Source organism: Poeciliopsis prolifica, unplaced genomic scaffold (assembly GCF_027474105.1).
Source record: "Poeciliopsis prolifica strain line A6 unplaced genomic scaffold, Auburn_PproV2 SCAFFOLD031, whole genome shotgun sequence".
Classification (NCBI taxonomy): domain Eukaryota; kingdom Metazoa; phylum Chordata; class Actinopteri; order Cyprinodontiformes; family Poeciliidae; genus Poeciliopsis; species Poeciliopsis prolifica.
Window position 1 is genome coordinate 5,571,528 of NW_026562406.1, and position 26,356 is coordinate 5,597,883.

Genomic DNA, 26,356 nt, shown 5'->3' on the forward strand with positions numbered 1-26,356 from the left:
CTGTCGTCATACAGAAGAGTGGCAAACTTACCGAGTAAGGGATTGTGGGTATGACGTGTGTGTGTGTGTGTTTTATTTATTTCTTCTCAAAGGCCAAGTTTACACTTTTATGTGAAGTGGCAGCTATATGAGGGTGAAGAATTTATCAGTTTGTGCATCAGACTTGTTCTTCCCTCAGGCCAACCGAGCAATGCTGGCCCTCATTTCCATCAGCGCGTCATGTCTTCTCAACACCACATATTGTATTCGATGTGCCTGAAACTTGAAAACATTTGGTCTGGAGGAAATGTCTGTACTCACTATAGTTCAGTGTGAATATAAAATAACACGGTTTCATTTTCTATTTACACAAAAAGTTGAAATAAGCCCCAAAACAACATCACTTTTATTTGAAACGAGAGCAAAAATGTGATCTACTCGCTGGTAAAATATCTAAACATATTTATTATTTCATGTATAAAACAGTAATCTGAACACTTAATGACTACTTGTTGTGTGCCACATATATATTTATACACATAGTGATAGTCAGACATCTTTAAAATTCAATAAACTTTAGTAATATTGATTGGTGGTGCTCTTTTAGTTTGACTGAAAATATTTTCAGTATAATGTTGATTCATGACTCATTACTGAATTTTTCTTTTAAAAAGGCATGAAAAACTTAGGTCTTTCATGCAGCTGGGTAGCAGTGGGCAGGAGAGAAAAAAAAAAGTCAGAAAATATATTTCCCACCTGTAGGATGCCTGACGATGCTTCAGACTTAATGCAATACAGGGATTGAGTAACAGGCAACCAAAAGGGTTAGGGTTGCAAAACTAGAAGTTGCAAATCCTCTCATTCACCAAAGTGTTTACCATTCAAGTCAAGACGTCATTTTCACGTTGTACTTTTCTCCGTTTTCTCGTAGGCACCATGAGGCCCGTGCAGAGGAACTTCTACGAGCCGTCGTCGGCCCCAGGGAAAGGCGTGGTGTGGGAGTGGGAGAACGACAACGGCTCGTGGACGCCGTACGACATGGAGATCTGCGTGACCATCCAGAATGCCTACGAGAAGCAGCACCCGTGGCTGGACTTGACCTCTCTGGGCTTCTGCTACCTCATCGACTTCAACAGCATGTCCCAGACCAACCGGCAGAGTCAGCGCAAGCGCCGCCTCCGGAGACGCATGGACCTGGCGTACCCGCTCATCATGGGCTCCATTCCCAAGTCCCAGTCGTGGCCCGTGGGTGCCAGCTCTGGCCAGCCCTGCTCGTGCCAGCAGTGCATCCTGGTGAACAGTACAAGAGCTGCCTCCAACGCCATCCTGGCCTCGCAGCGGCGTAAGCACTACGGAGGGACGGCTGGCAACCCGGGCGCCACGGGAGCCCTCGGCGGCGTGCGGCAGAGCAACACCTTCGCTGGAACCTCCCTGTGGTCCCCGACGTCCGGCTCCTCCGGTGCCAACCACAATAACATAAGTGTGGGAGGTGGGCAGTCGAAAGCCGAACAGGTGCAGTCGCCGCTGTCTTCTGCCAACTTCCCCTGCTCCCCGGTGATGCCATCGCTTTCATCCTCCCACGGTCACCGCGCGCTCACCATCAACGGACAGAACAATCTGAACCGGCCAGGCACCCAGCGCATTTCCATGGGGACCACCAGAGGAGCCATCCCACCCGGGTAACGGTGTTTGTTTGTTTTTGCTCCTTGAGATTCTCTGAAGTCCACCGCAGCCTTCGCGTGTTACTGCCTCAGCATAAAGCTCAGAATCAACTTAGACATTAGATTGAATATTTAAAAGAAAAAAGAAAAAAAAACAGCATGTTTGCCTCACAAGGCTTTACGCTGAACGTGTCGGATTTTCTGTACTTGTTTTCTCTTTTTTTTTCACTCTCTCTCCACTTCTTACTCTGATTTATGACTGCTCTCTTTTAACATGCTGATCAATGGATCTGCAGAGGATTCATAAAAAAAATCTTCAGCTTAGTTTTGTGTGCCAGAATCCTCCCTTTCCTTCCCTGTGTGCGTGTGTGTGTGCGTGTGTGTGTGTGTGTGTGTGTGTGTGTGTGTGTGTGTGTGTGTGTGTGTGTGTGCGTGCGCGCGAGTGTGTCTGTGTGTGTGTGTGGGTGTGTGTGTGTGTGTGTGTGTGGGGGGGGGGGTGTGCGTGTGCGTGTGGGGGTGTGTGTGTGTGTGTGTGTGCGTGCGTGCGTGCGTGGTGTGTGTGTGTGGTGTGTGTGTGTGTGTGTGTGGTGTGTGTGTGGGTGTGTGTGGGTGTGTGTGTGTGTGTGTGTGTCTGCTCCATAATGAGCTTATGTTGGCCCCAGTAGGCGTGAAATACTGCAGCTCTTCTGGATCATTCTGCTTTGAACTAATTTGTTGCTATCAGGGTGCGCTGGGGTTGTTGAGTCGCTTGGAAGTTAAGGAGTCTGACGGGGCGAGTCGGGTGTGTGTGAGGAGGGGTGGGGGGATGTTTTTATCAGCGTCTTTGTTTGACTGCGCGTCGTTTCTGACACTTGTGTGCGTGGAGTGACTGATGGGCAAAGTGCGAAGAGGGCGCTGGCGTAGCTTTGGAAGCCTGTTTGCCACGAGCAGAGCTCCAGCGGGGAAGAATGAATAATGGATCAAGGGAAAATCAGAGCGCCAGCATGGTGCTGACCTCAGTGCAGTTCAGAGAAAACGAACCAAGAAAAGGAAGTTTGTTCACGTTCAAAGCAGTCCTTGTCCCTGATCCTGTTTTTTTTTCTCCCTCCCATTACAATAAACCTAAACATAGAAACAAAGTAGAAACTCATTCGACTTTGTTGCATGATCGAAAAGATACGCTAGCGTCGGCCATGTTGCGAGCAACAGCCTGAAAACCAACGACCTGGGTTTTTAGAACTCAAGTTTGAATTGTTTTTGCTAAAATTATTTCTGCTTATTTACAAAAACTGGCGATCACTGAGATATAAAAAAAACAGCAATTAAGAAGAACCATCTGTAGAAAACAATGTATTTAAAATGTGGGTAAGCTACACATCACAGAGTGTATTTTCTTTCATTTGCTTTAGCTTGACAAAGTAAAGTTTCTGAAGTTTACCTGTTTTATGTAAAACTTTTATTATGTGAAGCACCTTAATAAATGGTAATATCTAAAAAAAATACTTTAAATAGTGCTATTAAGAAGACATAAAGGGCAAAAAGGACATGGAGAGTTGTCATGGATATTCTGTGTGAAGGTCTTTCCTTGGTTTGTAAGTAGTTTATTGCCCGAACAATTATGGAAGATGTGAAATTACATGAAGATGTTTCGAGTTGGTCCAGGCTCCAGTCTCAGCATGCCCTGTGAATTTTACTCAGCATCATAAGTGGGCTTTATATTACACTGCTCTTAGACTTCATGTGTCTCTGGAAAATCGAGTGGAAGGAAAAAGCAACATAAGCTTGAATACAGTAATTTATCAGTTTCCCCTTTTTCATGGACGAGGTCAGGAATCTTTTGGAGAGATGTCAACTTAGCAGTGTTGTGTACGTCTCATAACATTTCTGCCATTTTTTTTATTTTTATTTTTTATTGGTTCTGTATTTTGGGTTTTTTGTCTTTTCATTTTTATGGGTTGCGAAATGATGCTCACAACATGGTGGCGACACTGATGTCCAAGCTGGACGCTCGCTTGTGTTCGTGATATGAAACCCTCTCCCTGCTCTAGTTTGATTTATTTATTTTTTTTTCATTCTTTGTGCTTCTGGGGAGAAACACACTAAAGTGACTGCTAGAATAACATCCTGCAACTACTGTGTGCTGAAGCGCTTTTGCTTTCTGCGGCCCGACTCGGGTCACTGAAACGCCCCCGGGGGGTCATCCCATTCAGGGACATCTCTTCTGGAAATTCAGGACTCAGTCAAAGCTCAGCCAAGCAGAGTCGTAGGTAAAAACGTGACTTTCTCACCTCGAGGCACAGAAGCACTGAGACCCACAGTGGTAGAGAGAGGAAAACAGATGGGGGTGCGGGGGGGCGGTGGTGTCGAGCGCAAGGCGGAGCAGATCGGTTCCCAGGCGAGTGGCTCGACGTACAGGATGAGTGTGGTTAACATGCGCACAGCAGGACATGAGAGCTTGCAATCTCACGCGGGCACAGCAAACTCCCAGCGCGCGTTCCCACAAGTGTGTGCTACACACAGATAACAGAGGAGCCCACGCAGAGTGTAAAACATCACACTGCTTTTTTCACACACCCACGCCCTAATTTAACTGTTGTTGGGTGCAGGAAAGGTTTTTGGCACACAGCGGTTTGTTTTGATCGGCTGAATTTACGTGCAGAAAACAGCCTCTGATCGCGGGTCGATTCTCTAGATCGACGCGAAAAGTTCCAAGAATCTCGCATGTTTTTTATGTATTCTTGCTGTGTCATAAATGTTGGTATGAGATGTTCATTGTTTGATGGCAACAGCTGCTGTTGATATATTGATCTCTATCCAGCGTGTCATAAAACAACTGGCCGTAAGCTGTAAAGAGGGTGGGGGTTGTGAGCTTCAAGCCTCGCTTGCACAAATATTAGAGGTGGCACCATCTGCTGGTTTGTGTCGACAAATCGGCGTAGGAGAAAACTGGACTGCCCTGGTCCAGCCACCGGAGCTGCTTCTTTTGGTTTTGTACTTCTTTCGCATTCATCTGATCTCAATCTGAGTCCCAGGGAATAATAGTGCAGCCGTCAGCAGATGCATAAATATACAAAGACGTTGCACAAACTTTCATTTTCAGTGAGTATCTTTTCAAATTTGTGATATCAGCAAATGGGAGATGGGTGAGATGGGTGTAGAGGGGGGACACTGACACAGGCTCAAAAATAAAACTAGGTACCTAAGACAGCTTAGACGCTCTGATGAAGCTTTTACTGCCGATGGCAATTTTCTCAGAGGGATGGAGAAAACTTGGTTCATTCTTTTTTGCATGGAAAACCTGTTTGAAGTCATCCCACAGCGTCTCTGTTACGTCTAAGTCTGGAATTTGCCTGGGCAGAGGTCAGAGGTGAACTTGCCGTTGTGCTTTGGATCATTGCCCTGCTCCCATGCCGAAGGTCAAAAAGTGAAGGTCGGACGTTCTCCTTCAGGAGGCTGACCAGAATTCACGGCGTCATTATTTACGGAAAGTTGTCCGGGGATTTGAAGCGCAGATTTGACTCCGTTGTCCTTCTGTGAGGCTGTCAGTTTTACAGCAGACGTCACGGGACACGACATTTCCAAAAAGTTAAACTTTTGTCCTGTCAGCCCTCAAAGTACAATTATTAATTATTTATCCTGGTCTGTTAGGTCTTTAATGAATTTCTCACATCGACACTTCTTTGACAATATGACAAATGAAGGTGTTGCAGAAAAAGGCAGAAGCAGAAGAAAACTCTCACTGAGCAAGTAGTTATTCAAAAGTGGTCTATGATTTATTTGTGTGTAACACCTTGTGGTGGAATAAACAGACAGGATAGTTCACACGGTCTTGAGTGTTTGTTTTTTTTCACTGAGGAAACCACTTCCTCTTTTGTTTAGCAGAGTTGGTGTCTGCGTTGCTAAATTTCCTTCTGATGAGTAAAAACAAAATGTAATACCAAAAAGAGAGAGAGAGAGAAAAACCCAACAGCTGAGTTTTCTGCTGAAAAGGATAAAAAAAAATAAAATAAAAATTGAACCACGTTTGCTGTTTTCATGAGGCCCTGGAGGTAGAAATGCTAATGTGGGAGCCGACCGGGGGGCCCGCGAAGACGAGGAGCAAACGGATCATTATTCTCCATCGAGCTGCTCCGTCGCTTTGTTCAGACGCTTCCTGTCAGGACGAAAATGAATATTATAGCAAATAAATAAATCATGAGGGATTATGTGGGCCAAACCGAAGCTAGTTTGAAATTTGCTGGTCTCAGTGTTGCTCCAACTCCACCTCTGCAGGGAGAAGCGGCTTTGTGTCCAACCTGCTGTACTTATTAAACATTAGTTTAATAATACGTCTTTATCTGCATTTTTTTCTTTTTTTTATGATGCATGATGAGCAGGTGAAGTGGATTTTAGTTTTTTATCAGCATTTCTTTTTAAACTGGGCTTAATGCCAGTTAAGCCCAGTTTAAATGAAGGATGGCGTTCGATTAGGCCCTAAAAGAAAGCTGAGCATTCGCATCAGGAGTGAAAGAATGGCGCCGATCCAGATCCAGATGCCCCGACCTGCCAGAGGCCGTGATTAACGTGGCATTACAGCATCAGCAATGAAGCTGCAGAGTCTTTAACAGTTAAATGTGTTTCTTCTGACTTTAAAAAATCCAGAGCAAGAGACCTCAGACATGGTCCTGCATAAGATTTTTAAAAAAAAAAAAGAAAAAACGGACAGCAGAGACAGAAAAACTCTGAGGCGAACGCGAGTTGAGAGGAAAAGCAAAAGTTGTTCTCACGCCGCAAGAAGAAACGCAGAGGTGACAAAGGTTTTGTGCCGCACCGAAGCGCCACAACAGCAGAATCGCAGAGGAAATGCTGATGTCGTGCTGCGATACGTTACGTCTGAGCGCAGACCCACACCGCCGTTTTGACAGTGAGGTGTGGGAATTTTTTTTTTTTTTTTTTTTTTTGACTGATTAGATTTAGTTTAAATCGTGGCTCCAAAAACAAGCCTCGATTTAGTTTGAGATTTCAAAAACAAAACAAAGATCAGAGTCTGTTCAGATCAGCGCCTTATGTTTAGCCATCCCTCCGTTTTTATGCCAAGTGTTGGAAATAAACTCTGGGTTGTTTTTTTTTTTTTTGTATTTAAGAAGGAGAGACAAATAAAACATGAGCACAGGATGTTGCAAATTTCTGAACACTTTGTGAGAGCTTTTGGATTTTCCCTGCAGAATGAACCTCGCGCTGCACCCAGGAGGTCTGACCAGATTTAACTGAGGCATTAAACTTTTAAGGACAAATTCTCAAAGAACATCAAGATTTACAACCTGAAATATCACAAACTTCCTTAAAGTAGGTTAGGATTTTGACACAGGAGGATCAAAAAGTACCACAGATGATAAAGTTCAGCCTGATAAATTTGCTAAATTGTTTCTCTAGTTGAATAAATTCTCTTATCTGTGTTGAAAATCCCATTGGACTACAGAGAGCTCCATATCTATTCCCTCTGTAAATACAACCTGCCCTCATTTTGGGTGAAAACGATGTAATATATTCCAAAAGCCTCCCCACACATGTCCGAACAGTCCATACCTTGAGAGAGTACTGCATGATTTTATAGTCTGACGCATTGTTTCCTTCAGAGCACACTCTTTTATGATGGAAAAAAATAATAATCAGATGTTCTCACAGATGTTGGCGCTTTCTGTGAGGAAATATTTTTCTTCCTCTCTTTGATCGCCTCTGCACCTGCTCCGTTTGTGGCGAGAACATCTGTTGCCTGGTTGGCTACCGAGTCAGAGTTGGCATCTTTTTGTCCTCCTGTCTTGTAAAAAGCTCTTTGCACGGAAAACAAACAAAAAAAAGATTATCATTATTTGCACAGAAGCTGATTATGATCTCTTAACCTTCATGGGACATATTTGTGTCTGCCTGTAGTTTGAGAGAGTGACCTGCTTTGTAAGTCTGCTGGAGATTGCACATGCAAAATATAGGTTAAACAAAACAGAAAAAAAAAAAGCTGCTTGATTTTTGCGCCACGTTTCATCAATCGCTTTACAGGAACGAACGGGGGAGCTACTCCACGGATGAACCCTGGAAGTCGTGCAGCTGTCATCACTGTTTGAAGGGAGCTGGCTTGAGGTGCAGCCGTGATGGACAGGGTCGCTGCCTCGGGATGAGGGACACTTCTATATTTAAAGTGAACCGGAGAGGAGGAAGGAGTGCGGCTGCTACGTTCTTCAACACAGAAACTTAGCTTATCTGCTTCGACTGAAATGGTCATATTTCCGTCAATCCAGCAGCGCCCATTTCGTCTTGCAACTTCATGTCACAAACATGCAATGACTTTTGGTAACGTTTTCACTACTTCGGCTGACCTGAAAATACAAACAACATTCACACACTGATCCCTTTCTAAACTCATATATATGAATGTTCCGCTTAACATGGACAATGAAACGCAGTGCTTTTTAATAATAAAACAAAATATTCACAGGAAGAGAATAGAATCATATTTTAATGGAAGGTCCCCAACACTAGGGATTATTTCTCCCCGTCTGTAGCAGACAAAAACTGACCAAAGGTTTGTATCGATACATTTATTGTGATGGGAGACAAAACGGCATCCCTATTAAACGTCGAGCCGTGTTTCCATGATGCCGGATAAATGTTTTCCGTGATGCTGGAACAAAATGTACGAGCAGACAGTACATTATGCTGAAGGCCCTTTGGCTGCTCTGACCCACTCCTTGCCCTGATGTAAATGATCTGTGGGTGCCATGAATTATACAAGCACACATAAACAGAAGCATGTTGTCCCTCATATGCTCTCATTTGGCTTCCATTTAAGTGTGCATTTAAGTGAAAAGAAAGATTTCCCACCAGGCAGCATAATTTTATTTTACTTATTTATTTATTTTTTTCGTTCATTTGATGCCATCTCCCTTACCTTTGAAATTCACTGCTAAGCTAGCGTTCCTTTATCCACAGGAGTGGAAACAAAACACTGGCTGGGCTCTCAATCAAGCTGATACCTTTATTGAGTGAAGGGGCAGCGGCGTGTCTCGAAGTATTGACTCTTGTTTTGTTTCAGCTTTTCTTTTCTGGGCTGAGAGATAACATTAATTCCTCTGATGCGGTTTAAGGTGTGAAATCACTCTCTGTTGCTGGAAAATCTCTCGCTCTTTCGGCTACTGCATGCTCGCACTCACAGTTCCGTTCGAAATCTTCACACTCCCTTATTGCATGACCACAACACCAGTGTATTTGTTTTCATGCAACAGACCAACACAAAGCAGTGCAAAGCAGCAACACCAGGTAGAGTTATCACTAAAGTGTTGAAAGTGTGCAGATGTAGCTGAACATATCCTGACATTATAGACTCTCCGTACCAAGTAGATGATTTCTGAGGGAAATTGGTTGCAACTGGATTTTATGTAGGGGTGTCGAATGAAAAGGTGGCTGCACTGCATACTTTATGGAAAGGTTTTGTGATTTGTGTTGGTTGAAATTTGTGGTTAGAAGAAAAATAAGGAAAAATAAAATCAGCAAATCAGAACAAAGACGTTCCACTCTCCCTGCTAAATTCCTGCCAAAAAGGAGGTGAGAAACCGCCCATGCTACAGAAAGGATGGGACACATGACCTCGTGTCCTGCTTCTGTTGTTGCATTTAATTTACTGAAGGGCATCATCCCCTGGCACAGGAACAAAGGGCTCTCACTTGTATCAAAGCGCCCTGCCGATGTGGATCTGTGCTCCTCTGGAGTCCTTCTGACGGTCCACAACGGGCAACGGGAACAAGATTCAAAGGCCTGTGTGCACCATCAGGCCGGTTTGTGGTTGATAAACGTGGGAGGGTCAGATTAAAGGACAACAGATAAGTGTGCTTCGTGTCTGTCAGGTCAGTGCAGACCCAGTGGGGTCTATGTTGATGCGCGCCCTGCTTTGCCTCGTCTGCTCCTTACTCCTTTTCGAACTGAAGTTTTGCAAACATTATATGTAAGCTGAAGCCTCCAAAGCCTCTGGTCCTCATTTATGTGCAGACTGTAGAAAGACAGATAATTACTGTCCTCAATCAAGGAACGACTCGGGGTGCTTTGTGAAACCGTAGGTCAAAATTCGTCTTGACCAGTGTGTTTTTTAATGTATTACTATGCTGGAGCACACAGACATTAAACCCAACTATCTTTAAGGCAGATCAAGTAAATTGACTGCGTATGCTGCAAGTGCTAGTGTCACTATGGCCACTGCAAATTTAGTTCAGCACAAAAACAGTAAGTTTGATCACGTCATATATAGTGGTACCATAAGTCCTGTGCTTGCTTGTCACCCAACAAAAGCAACAGGAAGAATGTACTCCCCACATTTAGAATTTTGTTGTAAAAAAAAATTTAAACACAAAGTTTTGCAGGAGTCTTGAACCAGTTTCATTGGGGTGTGTTTCTGGAAGTGACTGAATGTTTACCGAGAACTTTTCAGGATTTTTAAAATAAAACCTTCTGAAAGAAATTACAAAGTAAGGAAGAAAAAAAAGTCAAGCCACATTTCTGGCAGTGAATTTGTTTGGCGAATAAATTCGTATTGAGAAGATCAGATTTTTTTGGCCCAAAGAAACGTGAGAAGGTGTTTCTTGGTGTTATAGTCGACTATGACTAACTTTAGAAAATGTTTACAAAAGTAGCTGGTGAGAAGTAAAGTGCTGTTCTTCTCCCGGATAGTCTTTTAACAACAAGAGGAATTGCTTTGATTATTTCTTCAGTAATAACTTCGTCACTGATGAGTGTTGTTTTACATCAGAACTTTCCGGTGCCTTGGCGGGCTTGGTGTATTTTCTGGTCGTAAAAATATTGGATCGTCTAGTTACCGACCGAACAGTCAGCGATGGAGCTAAAAATGAAAAAAAACAACAACTCTGATTTCTTGTCAGTTTATAATGGGACCGTTTCTAAAAAGTGAACTTCTTGTTCTGGGTATGTTTTTTTTTAATTATTATTCTGAAGTTCAATGTGATTTAAAACAAGCCTCTCTAAAACTTTCAGAAACAATTACTCTTCTGAGCTTTGGCATCAGCTGCGCAGCATCGTGTTTTGAGTCAGAAGAGGCGATTGTGGTTCCTGAGCTCTGCTCAGCGGGGCGACGCCGTTTGAATTGAGGTTTCGGGCCCTCGGAAAGAGTCACTGGATTCTGCGCTATTAATACAGCGCCGGCTTTTGTCCGCTCTGCTCCAGAGAGTTTGAAATGTGGACAAGTGAACTGTCGCCTGTGTTCGCCACAAAGTCCAAGCTCTCCAAATGTCATCCTGAATCAGGCTCCGCTGTGGTGCTTTGTGCATGAGTCAAGCCGACTCAACCCATTGCAGCAGCGTCTGTTGAAGTGCATGGCATTTTAGTTTCAGTATTTATATTGGGATGCAGGGAACAGTAGGCTGCTTTCTTTCTTCTTCATCTTCTCAGATCTCAAGCAGTGCTACACCATTTGGACCATTTACTGTCGGCAACATTACTCACTTCTGTTTTCTGTTTTTGGCTTTTTCTCCTTGCAGTGTTCCTGCTTTACCAGTGAAAAACCTGACCGGGTCTGGACCTGTGCACCCGGCGCTAGCAGGTTAGAAATCACCACGCTTGCAGCATATTTTTCTAAAAAACAAAAAGAAGAAAGAAAACAAGAAGAGGTTCTTTCCGTGCAAATGTCTGATCCCCCTCCCCACCCTCAAAATGTTTTAATCTATAAATATTTATCCCAAAGGAAATGAGTGACTATCGCTGTTCTTTTTCCACTCTTCTCTGTGTTTACGTGTGCGTGTGTACATATGTATCAGGCATGACAGGTATCCTGATGTGCGCTGCAGGTCTACCCGTTTGTCTGACTCGAGCTCCAAAGCCTATACTGCACCCACCACCCATCAACAAGAGTGACATGAAGCCTGTGCCAGGGATCAATGGCATGCGGCGCAAAACCAAGAAGAAGCACCTGAAGAGAGGTGAGTCTGAGGAAACCGGTCTGATCAGAGCAAACAAACTGAGGCTGGAAGTCCCAGACTCTGCGGCGAAAGAATCGCCGATCTACTCACTCGCAGCCGAGTGTCCTGCCAAGTTTGGCAGTGCGTCTGTATCAGCTGTCTGTCCGTCTGTTGTTTACATTTCATCCCATCCTCTGAAATAAACTGTTGAAGGTTATCATGCAGGCTCTGCTTGGATTACAATACTTTATAATCATCAGTGTTTTCTGCTGACGTTAGCAAAACGTTTCTGGACAGCTGGCGACATAAAATGATGGTTTACCTTGAAGAATGTTCCACTAAGCTGTAATCGTAATTTGGTGAAAGTGAACAAAATTTACGTTTGGGTTTGAAAGTGTATCCAGTGCATGTCAACGATTTGACGTGCCGCTTATCTTAAAATGGCTGATTTCCACTGAGGCAGAGCAGTGGCACCGCAGTCCATTAGTTTTTGTCTGATGTAGCCAAACGTCAACGGTACAACCGCAGCAAGAGACCCAGAGGGACACACGGTGGTGGCAGCATCATTTCTCTCCTTGCTTTTATTCAGATGTCACTGTAGACTTTTTGTCGTGTTGTGTAAAAATGCCAGATCCGGATCTGATCCAAAAGTCTTGTACCAGTGCTGGCTAGAGAGAGATGGGGAAAGAGGGCGATCTTGTTTTCCAACTTCACCGAGAGTCCAAGCACAAGTCAAAATCAATACAATAATCATAAAATTAAATCAGAAGATGGTCCAATAGTCATGTTTTTGGACTGTGGGAGGAAGTCGGAGTACCCAGAGAGAACCCCACACACACACAGGGAGAACATGAAAACTCTGTCCAGAAAGACTCCGGGCCAGGAATCAAACCCAGGACCTTCTTGCTGCAAAGCAACAGTGCTACCCACTGCGCCACATTGCATCCTGTGAATTCTATATGTTGTACATATTTTAACAGTTGTGTTGTCTTTTGTATCCACTGTATGTTGTCTGGGTGGAGCAATCTGGCCTCCAGTTAATTGCTGGTTGATGAGTGCAGGCCTCCCAGTGGAGCAGCCTGGACCGCAGGACACATAATTGATTGGGGTGACAGTGCATTTGTCCTCTCGGCTGGCCTTTTAAGTTTCCCTTTGCTGCACTCACACGCTTTACTGTGCGAGTGCAGCACACATGGCAAAGTCTTTACACAAATGCAACGATAAAGCTTAGTGGTTGAGATTAGTGGAGATTATGTCACTGACAAATTATAGTAAAATAAATGAATAAATAAATGTGAATCTTGTCCAATTTACAATTCTTGTCATCAAAAGTTTAGACAGTTTGCAGCAAAATATCCCTCTCTCTCCTATATTGATGACAATCAATTTATTGTTTTATCCAAACTAATGAAACTAGTACTTAACACTCTGAAGCACAGTCGAGTTTATCCATACCGAGATTTAATTTTGACAAATGAACTGAGGATTTTGAGGAAGAAACAGCAATGTTGCTTTGCTATTTTGTACGAATCGCTTCGAAAAATGCTCCCACCGCTTTGCGGCTCTCGAAAACGATTCGAGAAATGCGCCAAAGCGACCGAGGAGAACCTGTAAACAAGCAGATTCCTTCTTCAGTCTGGGGATACACTAGAAAACCTCACAAGGCGGCTGGAGTGTTGCCAGATTTGCGAGTTCACCGTAACCCAGGAACGCTTCGTGCCAAGTTTCGAGCCGCGTGTTTGTGGCTGAAGCTACAAACTACATCCTGTACTGGCAGCTGCAGATGGATTTCAGGTCAGACAAGTGCCAACGCTGAAAAAGAAGCTATAACAGGATTTAGGTGCCAGGTTAATAATCGGATATATAGGAACTGGATGATATAGGACAATTTCACAGTCAGGAAACTTGGCATAACGTAGCAGGAAATGCACTCATGTATTAATAAGATCCGTCTCCCTTTAGGGAATAACCTGCTCCAGTGCAGGCTGATTTACTGTCAGTGTTTCCTCAGGCTATCAGCAGAACTTAGCAATCGTTATTGGCTTTAATTACATTGGCGCCTCTGATGTTGTGAATAATTGAGTCAAAAACTACCTGCAGTAAAGAAAATGGTCATTTCCCTTTCAATTTTATTACTGAGTAAAAAAAAAATCAAAGTGGTGGACAAGTTTTTTTGCTGAAAATGTGTGTTTTTGTGTGTGTTTTTTATAAGTTTACAATGACAATGATATCAGAAATGATAGACTTTGTGACCATTATTAGTGGGGATGTCGTCCCTGCCTGCAATCGTAGAATTAAAACTCACGTAAAAACTGGGTGGCACTGAGCAGCCTGGAGATTAGCATGGAGGGGAGTTTCTATTTTATTTATTTATTTATTTTTTTTTAATTCTCACTGCTTATTGCACATAAAAAAATGGCTGGGAGGTTTCTGATCTCACTATTTAAGCCCTCCCAGTTGTGCAATATACTTTATTCATGCACCTATATCTCTCTCCTCCCTCTCTGCCTGTTCTGTGCTGAAGCCTTTCTGTCTCTTTCCACCGCTGCCCCTGCTTTTGCTCGCTGGCTGTGCCTCAAATGAACAAACAAAGACTCATGGGGGAAAGAGGTTGCCTATAAGCGTATTAGGGGTGTAAGCTGTGTGTGTGCGTGTGTGTGTGTGCTCTCAGCCATGGTAGTCTGGTTGCTCACAGGGATTATCAGACAGTGTAGGGAAAGGCTGTTTGTTATGTGCCGGTTTGAAGGTGACCTCCTCTTTAACATCACATGTCTGTACCAAATACCGGGCAAAGCATATTTTCTTATTATAAAAACGTCGGTAAAAATCCCAGTGCCACATTTACAAACACAATGTTTTTAAGATGCAACAATATTTTAAGATAAATTTATGTCTCGGTCTGAAACATGTAGAAAAATCGAACCTTTAAGTTGTAAAGTAGCGATAAAATCCCACAACAAGAAGTAAAAGAAGTAATTATTGGTATCTAGATTAAACCAGATCATTTTAAGGCTTATTTTAAGGTTCCAGTTTCTAGGAATGTTTAATTAATAATAAATGACCTGCTGTTTCCCTGAGGGTTTAAATATGTCATGATACAGAGGACCGTTTCATTTAGCCACTGGCCTCTAGGCCAGAGGAGGACCCATATTTATCTTGTCACCATAGATTATGCGCAGGATACGGTAAGGGAAGTTAAAAACGCAGTTCACATCTCGGCCACAAACCAGGGAATAATGATGTCGGGAGGAAAATCTTTTTCGTCATAATTTTAAAAACATAAACATGGATTTTGCTGAACTCTGCTAGCAGCTGAACTGGAATTTTATGCTTTGGTTTGTCAGAATATGAAGATTTTTTTTTGGGCATCCCAGTGCAGGTGTGGCTTGAAACGAAGTGCAAAATGTGGAAAAGCCCTCCAGTGTTGCGTACGATGACGAATGTGGGTATGCATCTTTTCCAAAGGCCACAGGAAGCCTATGTAGCAATAGTGCATGGCATAATAAGTAATGAAACTATCCATAATGAAAATGGGTCGGCATTGAGTCTTTCAGCGGGATAGTGATTTTTTTAATGTTGCCTAATGAACAGAAACGCTTCATCCAACATAAAATCAACATTATCCCATTGAGAACCTGAGACCTAAGTCATAGAAAACCTGTTGGGGAGGAGCGCCGTAGAAAGACAGTCGGGTCAGAGAAGTTTGTGCTGGACCAAAATGGACATCTCATTTATAATTTGCATTATCACAATTACTTGTTTTATAATCTGTATTTTAATTTTTCTGACATTTTCAGAGCGAGTTTGTGCTTCTGCAATCAAAGATTCATTTGTTTTAAAGCCCAAAAAGTGACTCCTTATCACATTTCAGATTTTGCTGCAATTCGTTGGAGTATCTTTTGTTTTTGTGTGATTTCATAACCAGGTAAAAACCCGGAGGATGTGGTCCGAAGATACACAGAGAAGATTAAAGTGGCGCCAGACGAGGTGAGAACTGAAAAAAAACAAAAAACAGCAAAAAAAAAGTTTCCCATCTACCAACAGATGCAATCTGTCACTATTCAGCATCCTAACTGGGTGTGAAAGACTCTCACACACGCACACACACACACACACACACACACACACACACACACACACACACACACACACACACACAACCATAGCAGCAGAGATATTTCTGCTTGGCTCTTCCAGGACTGTACCATCTGCATGGAGAGGCTGGCGATGTCATCGGGCTACGAAGGCATCCTGCAGCACAAAGGCATCAAGCCAGAGTTGGTGGGCAAACTTGGCAAATGTGGTCACATGTACCATCTGCTGTGCCTGGTGGCCATGTACAACAATGGCAATAAGGTGGGTAAAAGCTTGCGAGCCAGACGTTGTTATGATGTCGCTCCAGGCTCAAATAAACCTTTCGGTACCTTAGATCTCGACTGGTTCTCATGACATTGGTAAATTGTTGGTCCCAGAAACTGCAGCGCACGCAGTTGGGGGATCTTATGCGCTCTTGGCGGATCAATTGTGTCAGCGTAGCGTTCCGTAGAATAACAGTAAATCCTATTCGTTTCACTTTGACGCCTTGAAATGCAGAAAGCACATTTAGTGGGCCATAACTGGTTCTCCTGATTGCATCTTAAAAAGCGCGGGGAGCTAACAAGCAGCGTGGAGACAGTTTAAAAGGTTTAGTCTTTCAGTTTTCAGCGTTTGTGCTAATCATAACATTAAATATGGCATTTACAAATTATAACAATGCCTTTCAATGAGTATTCAAAGTACTTAATCACCACCTACACGGGTTCACTGTAACGAATGTTGTGCATTAACAGGTTTCATTTTTTTCTAAAAAAAAACATTTTTAAATGTGTTACTTAACCTTTTTAAGTAGTGTAACTTCACATCACTTCTCACTTTAGACTTTACTCTGAAATGCAACTGTAATTAGTTTTTTTTTTACTTTTATTTGCTGGAGTTATGAAAAAAAAAAAGAACATGCATCATTTCATCCAGCTCAACTTTAATGTGCTGATTTTAGTACAATATGCTTAGTACAACAAAAACCTTGACAGTATGTAAATGACAGACTGTTTCTAATTACCTTCTATACAACAAACAAATATGATCCAGGAAATAAAACATTTATTTTTTTCTAAATAATAAATTTAGAAGAAAATTGATCATTTATTGAATTTTTTGGGGGGGTTAAAACTGCCCGACTTGTTTTTTTTTCTTAATAATGAACTAACTAAGATTAACCATTTAGAATCAATAAAATATTTAAACATGATCACTTCATGTCTCAGTTGACACAAAGTTGATATTCTGACAACTTGAAGTGTCATTAAAAAAGCGAAAAGCAAATGAAATCCGTAAAGAGGTTAATTACGTTTTAGCACAGAGAGTATAACCACCAGATGTAAACTGAATAATTAGCCCAGCTATCTGCTCTGGTGGCCAGTCTGCAGTCAGAAATGCAGTTTGCAGCTTGAAAATTATACTTTTATATATCCAGTCGCATATTTTGTTTTTGCAATTGTAAATCGTGTGAATCGGTTAAATCGTTCTTTGTTTTAAATCAAGTAGCTTTCTGTCACTGACATATACTTACCATGTCTGCGTATGCCGATTCACTTTAAATACAAAGTTACTTCTTTTTTTTCTGCATCTTTAACTTTCGGACATTAAAGTTTCGATCACAAATTGCCTTCAGATTGCCTCAGAGAGAGTATTTTATTTAACTGCCAGTCATTACCATGGGATTGGCCTAAGCTTGTTTTCTTTGCGACCAGGACGGCAGCCTGCAGTGCCCAACGTGTAAGACAATCTACGGGGAGAAAACAGGCACCCAACCCCCTGGGAAGATGGAGTACCACGTCATCCCCCACTCTCTGCCCGGCTACTCGGAATGCAAAACTATCCGCATCGTGTACGACATCCCCGCCGGGATCCAGGTGAGACCCGTCTCATTTCACCGGATCCACCGCTGCTGCCTCCTCGCATCGATCCGCCTTGTCTCCCCGCATCTGAATCTCTTCAAGCGCTTATCTGCTTCATTTCGTCAGATGGACACTTGTCCAGAAAGGTGAAGTGCTTGGGACTTGGAGGAAACTGCGGCCTCAGGCTGTGGGTGTGGTTTATCTTTTGGCGTGCACAGTCCCAGTCGGAGCTGAAAACCAGAGTGCTGCGTATTTTATCCTGACTGCTGAGATTAGCATTAACGGAGACAATAAACTGACCTTTTCCCTCCACCGGCAGAGAAGCCGCCGCGTCCCCAGTGTCAGAATACTTGAGGTCACGACCGCTCCGGTCAGCACCGCAGCACAATTCATCATTAGCAGGGACGTTACTGGAGGTCTGCTGAGTTTCTCTGTGCCCTCTCCCTCCACACTCAAGATTTTGAAGCTTGAGCAAAACGTTGCAATATTATTTGTAAGGCGATCTGCTATTGTGATGTTTGAGGGAAATGTCTGAAAGAACAGCAGAACCTTCTTCAAAAGAAACGAGGACAATAAAACGATTAATCTCAACATGTTAATATCAGATTTTAGTTGGAACGACTGCAGGTTTCTTTTCTTATCAATATGATGTAATTTTATTTCCACATGGGGCAGGCGGGGCTTGAAACAGCCTTTCTCAGACATTATTAAGTACTGTACGCACTGCATCCTCGCTCCCCTAAGGCTATTTAAGCAATGCTGACAATAAAGCTCGTCATGTGGGTGCTGTGGAAATTTCCGGCATTGTTAAGCTGTACTTGCTCTAAGTAGAGTGTCTAAAAATGTGTTTTCTGTTCTTCACGTCTTCGGCAGACCATCGAGCACCCCAACCCCGGCAAGAAGTTCAGTGCGAGAGGCTTCCCTCGACACTGCTACCTCCCCGACAACGAGAAAGGCAGGAGGGTGAGCGCCGACTGCTGTCCTAGAAAGTAAACATGCTGCTCAGAGCCAGCGGATGATCTGCGGCCGATCAACGGTTTTGTAGATGTGAAAGCACTACACATCTACAAACTGAACTGGAAATAATGTTGTTTTTTTCTACTTCCTTTATAAAGGAGTGATCTCTCTCTGCATCTGCACATGTAGGTGAATTCAATAAAGTCCTGCAGAGGAATAAGCCTTAAGAAGCCTTTCGGTAACAGATCGTAAGTTAGCTGTATAAGGAGCAGAAGCAGCTTCTTGCACTGTGTGCATGAGAGAGAGCAGTAGGTGTTAAACGTCATTTAAAAACAGAGTCTGCTGGATTGCAGGTTTTCCATTAAAACTTTTCTTTAGCAGCCTATTGACTAACACAATTAGCATGGTTAGCATTATTATAAAATATTGCCAACATTTCCAAATCCACTCTGTCTGTTGGCAGACAAAACTGGACCCTTCAAAAGGATGAAACAAAGCATCCGTGCTGTAACAGGCTCAGCTTCCTTGTTATCTGCTGATGTCTACCTCTGGGTTAGTAGCTTATCTGAACACTATATATGTCCAAAGTGGATGGGACACGACCTTCTTTTTCATGACCGAAAATGTGTGAAAGATGTAAAACTGGAAAAATATGGAAGAAAGGGGGGAAAAAATGACAACCAGCAGAGGCTAGCTCCATCCTAGAGCATCTTGACTGGATTCCAACACGACTCCTTTTGAAAATACGCTTTGTTTTCTAGACGCTTTCAATTTGAGCAGCATTGTTTTGAACATGTCCAGGTTGTGCTCATGTATGACGTGTTCAATGATTGGAAGGGGGAAAAAAAGATTTGATTTTTAGTTTTTCTGTGATTGATCAACAATCAGAAAAGCAGGAAGTCCCCAGAAGATTTCTTGGCTTTTCTCCAGTATTTTTTCTTGTATTTTTATTTTACCTTTTGTCCAAAGTTGGATTTATACAAGTTTTTGTCGTTGTTGTTTTTCTTCTGAATCTCCAGGTCCTTAAACTCCTCATCATGGCGTGGGACCGCCGCCTCATCTTCACCATCGGCACATCCAGCACCACGGGAGAGTCGGACACGGTCGTGTGGAACGAGATTCACCACAAGACGGAGTTTGGCTCCAACCTGACCGGCCACGGCTACCCTGACCCCAACTACCTGGACAATGTCTTGACGGAGCTGTCGGCCCAGGGCGTTGGAGAGGACAATCTGAAGGACTGACGTGCCGGCCACAGCGGCGACCAGCAACACGGCATCCTTCAGAGAACAAGGGACGATGCATGCTGTGCCAGTCTACGTCTGGCGACTCCTTAACAGCTTACAACCTGAAACGTTCTTCAGAAGTGGCTGACCAAGAGCAATAGAAGCAGAAACCAATGGTTCAGATTTACGTTTGATCTCCACCCAGCTTTCTCCCGATCCATGCCTTGAGGATGTCGAGTCCCGCCGCGATGAGCTCCCTCCCTCTGAGAGGAGGATGTGAGGATGGTTTTATACTCGTGTCGGAAGCTGCAGGCCGTAGTTTGCACGTAACCCCTTTCAGAGTTGAATCTCTACAGCGCTCTACACTTGCGAGTTGGAAGGTCAGGGTCCAAATCAGACATATTTTAAAGTTTAAGCTTTTGAATGCATGACCCCGACTAATGCTGCATCATGAATGTTGAGCAAATACGGCAGGATGAGTTGTTGCCTGACATAACAAAGATACACAGGAGATAATTTCAGCTGTAATTTGCATTTGCTTTGCTATTTTGACTTCACAATCAATAATTGCAGCACTTTGTTTGCAAAAGTATTCACACCCCTTCTTGTCACATTATTACCACAAGCTTCAACTGGGATTTTGAATGGCAAAATGATGGTTCTCAAAATCGATTACAAATAACCTTTTACTACAACTACAGCAATTCTTTTGGGATAGATATCTAGGTCTGGACTTTGACTAACATGTGCTCGTTAACACATGCTTCTTCTGTCTGTGCTGTTCTGTTGCAGCTCTCGGTGTTTGCTTGGGGTTGTTGTCCCGATGGGCCTGCGCTCGTCTTCAGATTCTTCTGTTTTCTTCCATTACTGCCATTTAATTAGCTCCATTCATCTACCCATTAACACCAACCAGCGTCTCCGCCCCGGCTGAAGACAATTATGCTGCCGCCATCTTGTTTCACGTTGGGGATGGTGTGTTCGGGGTGATGTGTGGTGTTAGATGAAGGCAGATGGTTACGGTGCGTTTTGTTTAGATTTTTGCGAGTCGTGATTTGCAAAAATCATTCATCATTTCCCTTCCACTGCACAACTTTGTGCTCATTTTAATTAATCTCCACGAAGAAAAATATGAATGAAATACTTAAAAGTTTGCAGTCGCAGCATAACAAACTCTGAGAAGACCAGGGGGTGTGAATACAAAGCAAACCGCCTGGGCAACTTTTAAGATTCCTGATTTGGTGAACGCTATTTAAGGTCATCTTTTATTTATATTTGTTTACCAATTAGTATTCTGCAAGGTGCTTAGATGTCTGAGAGGTGCAGACCCAAACGGGTATATTGGACTGTTGGGCGGAGAGGTCAGACCGGCCGAAACGAAGCCTGCAAACAGGACGTCGAGGCTGTGCAGCAGGATTTCCTTGAAGGTCAAACTCATCCGCTTCGTTGGCGATGCTGATGAGCCTGACCTCTGCGAACAGAAAGCCTGCTTTGTTATTATTCTCCACTGTCGCAAGTTTCCCCGTCCGTTGGCTCCATCCATCACGCCCGACCATACGGGAGGAGCGAGAGCGCGGTCGCCTGCTGTGAGGCGTCACAGCGCTGGTTCTAAGTCCTTGTGTGGAACAGCTGAGCACCCAGATGGACGTTCCTCTCTCAGACACCAAATGATTTTTACTCTTCCGAGCTCCATCGCCTGCTCGCTGAGCAGGGGGGGCTCACTGTGCTCGGCAGCACACCGAGCTCAACAGCCCGTACGGCGAGCAGTGAAACATTTCATTTCATGCAGTTGTTTTAAGCTGATCCTGACGCATGGCTTCCACCTCGCTTCTTCTCGGCTGTAGAGCTAAAGAGGGGTGCAAAATTTCATCTTGCGTTTTTGCAGAGAAGGTTTTTTTGGTTGTTTTTATTTCCTGCATCCTCGTCGTTTGTAATATCTGAGAGCTTGAGCTTCTCTAGGCCTTCATAACGTTTCTTTGCAACCTATCAGTGGATAATCCTCCTGAGTGTATGCGATCAATGCGATGACTTGGGCCGGGGGCTGAATCATAGTCTTCCATAGCACCTTCAGGCAACTTTTCTGTTTAATCAGTCTTTTTATTCTATTGAATTTTTCTTTTAGAAGATGTCTAAAATTGCTATTTACTGTCTTTTTTTAAGTAGATGTCTATAAACTGGCTTGCGATGCTTTAAAGAAAAAAATTATATATATAATATATATCTATATTATATATATAATTGCAGATGTGATATACCTTTAATTTTTAGCTCAGTTTGAGTCGGTGGCGTAAGTTTAGTTTATTTTTATACTCTTATATATATATATATATAAATATATATATATATGGAAAAAAGAAAAGAAAAAAAGATTGTCCCACATATTTATACGCAAACACATGTCAAAATGGATTCTGGCAAAGTCTGTCAGTTTGTCAGGGACTGAAACATGTGTGACATGTCATGAATGTTGTATATTACAAGTAGTGTTAGAAAACGGCTGTCGTCACCTTAATGTAGAATCTGCATTGCTGATTGCCTGTCGGACGCCAGTAAATTCAGTAAATTGACTCTTATTATTGGCGAGGGAAGGTCAGCATGAAGATATGTTCTCTTTTTTTGTTTTTTTTCCCACGAGTTAGGCCACTTTAATCTTCTTCTGCCTGCGCCGAACTTGAAATCCTTTCTGTGCAGTCTGGAGGCGAAATGGGCGGATATACATGTAAGAGGTTGTTTTAGCAAAATGAAAAACATGAGACCAGCATGTAAACCAAATCAAAGACCATGAAAACAAAGAGGTATCATCTTTGTCATTGGTCATTGGTCGTTTGCAATAATGTGAGTAGGAAAGGATCCCACTCTAACAATTTAACACTCAGCCCAACAAGATAACCCAAAGAAATGCTTGACATATTTCTTACTAGTTAATGTTTCCGGTCAAATAAGACAAACAAACAACCATCTGCTCATTGTTGCTCCCTGTCTTTGGTGTCCTGGGTAAAGATGTGGTATAAAAAATGAAAAGAAAAACAAAAGTATAGGTTCTTAAGATAAATTTGCTTTATTTTATTTGACTTATTATTTATTAATTAATTTATTTTCAATATTATTGGAACTCCTTATAATTCATTGTGATGAATTGACACAAGCGTTTTTATTTCTTTAACACATCTCACGCCGATCCGCTCAGGTAAATCACAGTTAGTCGATACGATACGGAGGCCAACATGCTCTTAGCCTCATCTAAATGGGAAATACAAGAGAACATAACTTTCCAGTTGGGATGCAGCATATCAATCCTTATAAGTCAGAAAATAGCTTAAAGAAAACAAATACTGGAACTGCAACAAATAATCTGAGTGTGAGTTTTTTGTCAGTAAGAGTTTAGCTGAAGCTAGGTTTATCTTTTGCCCTTGGCACGAAGTTTAAAGGGACAGGACGTCCCAATGAAAGATGAATTTCAGAGTTTTAACACGTCTTTACCAGGGCTACCGGTAAGTGTGTAGGGTGCAAAGTTGTGCACATTTACGATTCCACAAAAGCAGGAAATTTGAGGATAATTTTGGATTGCATGACAAAAGAATGCGTTACGTTTCCTCTATTGATGTGTAGAACCCAAAAACCAAGATTAACAAAATATATATACGTATAATAATAAATGCATAATATAATGTTGGTAACCGACCAGGACAAGTTCTAAACTTCCACATCAAGTTCACATTAAAAAGAGGACAAAACCACAGAAAAGCTCCGCTCCTCTATAAATGTCTGCAGTACCGTGGATAACGCACCCTTACTGCAGGCAAAATGCTGAAATAAAAGGCTTGTGTGTGTGTGGAGTTATTATCCTTAACCGTGTGTGTGCAATGAAACCTATTGCCAATTTATTAGCTGGAAAACAAGCATGGAAGCACATAGCAAGAACAAAAGCTGTTACCACAGTCCCCAGGACCAAACGCATCAGCTGTCAGAGATGTAGAGAAAGTATTTATTTACTAAATTGTCCTGCAATATTTTTAGTGTTATCTGTTTTAAAAAAAAACTTCTGAAGAAGTACAGTACAATGTTTGACCCCGGGTGTTAAAAGCGGTCACTGTTCCAGGAGTTTCCTCCCTCGCACCTTCCTGACACTCTTTTAAAAAAAAACAAATTTAAAAAGATAAATAAATACATAAATGGGACAGCAGGACAGAAAGCTGTGAATCAGGGATTTCATTTTTTTCCCCTTCGTTCTTTCGATGAAGTTTCGGTTACAGAGCGAAAATGATCTGCCTGAACATAAAGAGAGAGAGAAGGCTTTTATGCAATTTCCTATTTTTAAGCTCCAGTACGTGGCTCGTCTGTAGCAGGACGGCAGATTTCCGGTTTATATGGCAGCAGTTGTTTCCTTTAGAGTTTGCCTACCTCCCGGCTTATGAGCAGAGGGGGTTTCAGTCCGAGGACGTTAATATGCTACGTGTTTGAAGACATATATTTTTATGTATTTTTTAATGATTGTCTCTAAAAGGAATCTTATGTAACATTATGTTTATTCACTTCATACTTTTGCATTTGATTAGAGGTGGTCAGAGCTATTATTACATAATATATTTACATATATATTCGCTTGTAGTGTCTGCTGAAAACTGTGGAAGTAGTTGGGGGGGGGTTTCTATGTGTGTGTGTGTGTGTGTGTGTGTGTGTGTGTGTGTGTGTGTGTGTGGCAGGTAGGTGTCCAGTAAACAAAGCTTTCGTTCATGTCCTTTCAAGATGCAGTAATGTTCTCCTAGAGGTGCATGTCAGTCAAACTGTAAGTGTATTGACAATGCATAGTTCTGTCAATGAAAACATCATAGTGTCTTCTGGAGAAAAAAAAAAGTGATTTATTGAATTCTTTAGTTAGAAAGATCTTATGGCCTATCTTGGTTTTGATTTACAGGCACATCTGTATAAATAAAAAATATCAAAAGTACATTTATTCCAGTTTTTTAATTCACCAAGTGAAACAGATCCCTATAGATTCGTCACACACGTTCTGACATATTTTAATCGTTATGTATTTGTTCATTTTCTTTATTGCAACTCACAGCTTATGAGAGACTGAAATTCAGTTTGTCAGAAAACAATGTGAATATTGCAAAAGGCTAAAAAGGCTAAATTTTTCATCAACACACTTTTACGCAGCGCTTTGCATAGAGGCGCTAATGTCAACAACAATTTCTGTTGCTTCTTTGTGTTTACGTTTTTCCCTTCCCCTTAACTTTCCATCAGCATGCATGCATGCAGCGCTCTAACCAGGTAGCATGTCCCCCTTTTTCTGCTTCACCTTTCTTCCACTCAACTTTCCGCGAACACACTGGTGCATAAGGACCAACTTGCACACTTTTTCCTTCTACTGAACCTTTCACTTACATGCTGCGCCAATGTAAAAAGTCATTTTCTTTAGCAATGATCCCTGTTGTATATCCCCCCCTTTTTGCACCACACTTTCCCCTCACACTTCACTCTCCGTCAGCGTGTTTGGACTCAGCCTTTGTTGCTTCCCTTCCTTTGGAAGCATGTCAGCGATTGACTGCTGGACAACTGTCAGCAGTTTTTCCACGATTGCTTCGGCCATTACACGACGTTTTCCACACAACGCGATCTATACAATATGTTTGGGTTTTTTTTTTTTACTTTTTGAGTAGATCAATGAAAAATAACATTTTGATGATATTCTGATTTATTGAGATGCACCCTGTTTGAGGCAGCACCAGGCACCTACAAACTCCATATGGTATAGTTGTTGTTTTTGTTGTTTGTTTTGTTTTTTAAAATGCATTCAGGTGGCCATTTCAAAAATATTCTAATCGGTCACTTATTGTTTTTATTACTTTTTCATTTAACCTCCAGCAGTGTGACACTAACAAAAATGCAAGCTACTGAGAGACACTGATTAAACTATAAAGGGCTTCTTAATCAATCAGTCTTTATTGAATTGTGATGACCTTGTTGCATGTTTTGTGTGTTCCTTGTGGAAAAAAAAATAAATATATGTGCCGCTGGAGGCTCTGAGGGATTTTTCTCACCTTGACTCTTGATTCCACCCAGCTTCTCTCTCTCTCTCTCTTTCTGTATTTGTTTTCTGAACGGCCTCTCCAGGCGTTGTGACGCGCTCTCACTCGGGCTGCTCCAGCCCGCTCTCTGCTGCGCTCTCTTGCTCCGTGGATCGAAACGAGCTTCGTGGGAGCCGCAGAGACGCTTCTGGCTGGCAGTGAATCTGCTTCACCGCCGTTTTTTTGTCCCTCTTGACTTGTTTGGAGCTGTGGTTGGTGGAAATAAAAGCGAGCTCTGGGATCTGTTCGGTGTCTGGATTCATTCTGTGTGGGATCGGCTGCAAAGCGTCACGTTGTTCGCCAAGTCATGAGTGAATAGACGCGCCTGGGCTTTGATTAGGACAGTTGACGCCGCCGCTTTATTTCTTTCTGCAGCGCAAGGGGGGAAGTCATGAAACGCAGGATTCCCCACAATTACAAACGCACCTGGAACAAATCGTTACTTTGTGTTTCCCACCCGGAGAAATGCTGACGTGTTAGTTTTGGTCCTTTCAACAATGTCCATATCACTCGGCAGGTAAATGCAGGGAATTCATTCAAAGCAGAATAAAATGAAAACGGTAGGTAAAACATCCTGGTACTTGTATTTTCCTTCTTTTTTTTATATATAAAATACAC

At 42.5% G+C, this 26,356-nt stretch overlaps 1 protein-coding gene across 2 annotated transcripts in view; it reads left to right on the top strand.

The window, feature by feature from the left end:
- LOC129373043 (E3 ubiquitin-protein ligase DTX1-like) overlaps positions 1–25,985 on the top strand; it is a 49,738-nt gene extending 23,753 nt beyond the window's left edge. The window contains exons 3-10 of one of the 2 annotated variants that reach the window (XM_055050751.1): positions 911–1,658; positions 11,135–11,196; positions 11,411–11,572; positions 15,477–15,538; positions 15,749–15,907; positions 17,341–17,502; positions 18,361–18,450; positions 19,464–25,985. In XM_055050751.1, coding sequence (XP_054906726.1) covers positions 911–1,658; positions 11,135–11,196; positions 11,411–11,572; positions 15,477–15,538; positions 15,749–15,907; positions 17,341–17,502; positions 18,361–18,450; positions 19,464–19,688 — 1,670 coding nt within the window. In that variant the 3' untranslated portion in view covers positions 19,689–25,985. The remainder of the gene's footprint in view (positions 1–910; positions 1,659–11,134; positions 11,197–11,410; positions 11,573–15,476; positions 15,539–15,748; positions 15,908–17,340; positions 17,503–18,360; positions 18,451–19,463) is intronic. The other variant, XM_055050752.1, reaches the window with a different exon arrangement.
- The last annotated feature ends 371 nt before the right edge of the window (positions 25,986–26,356 follow it).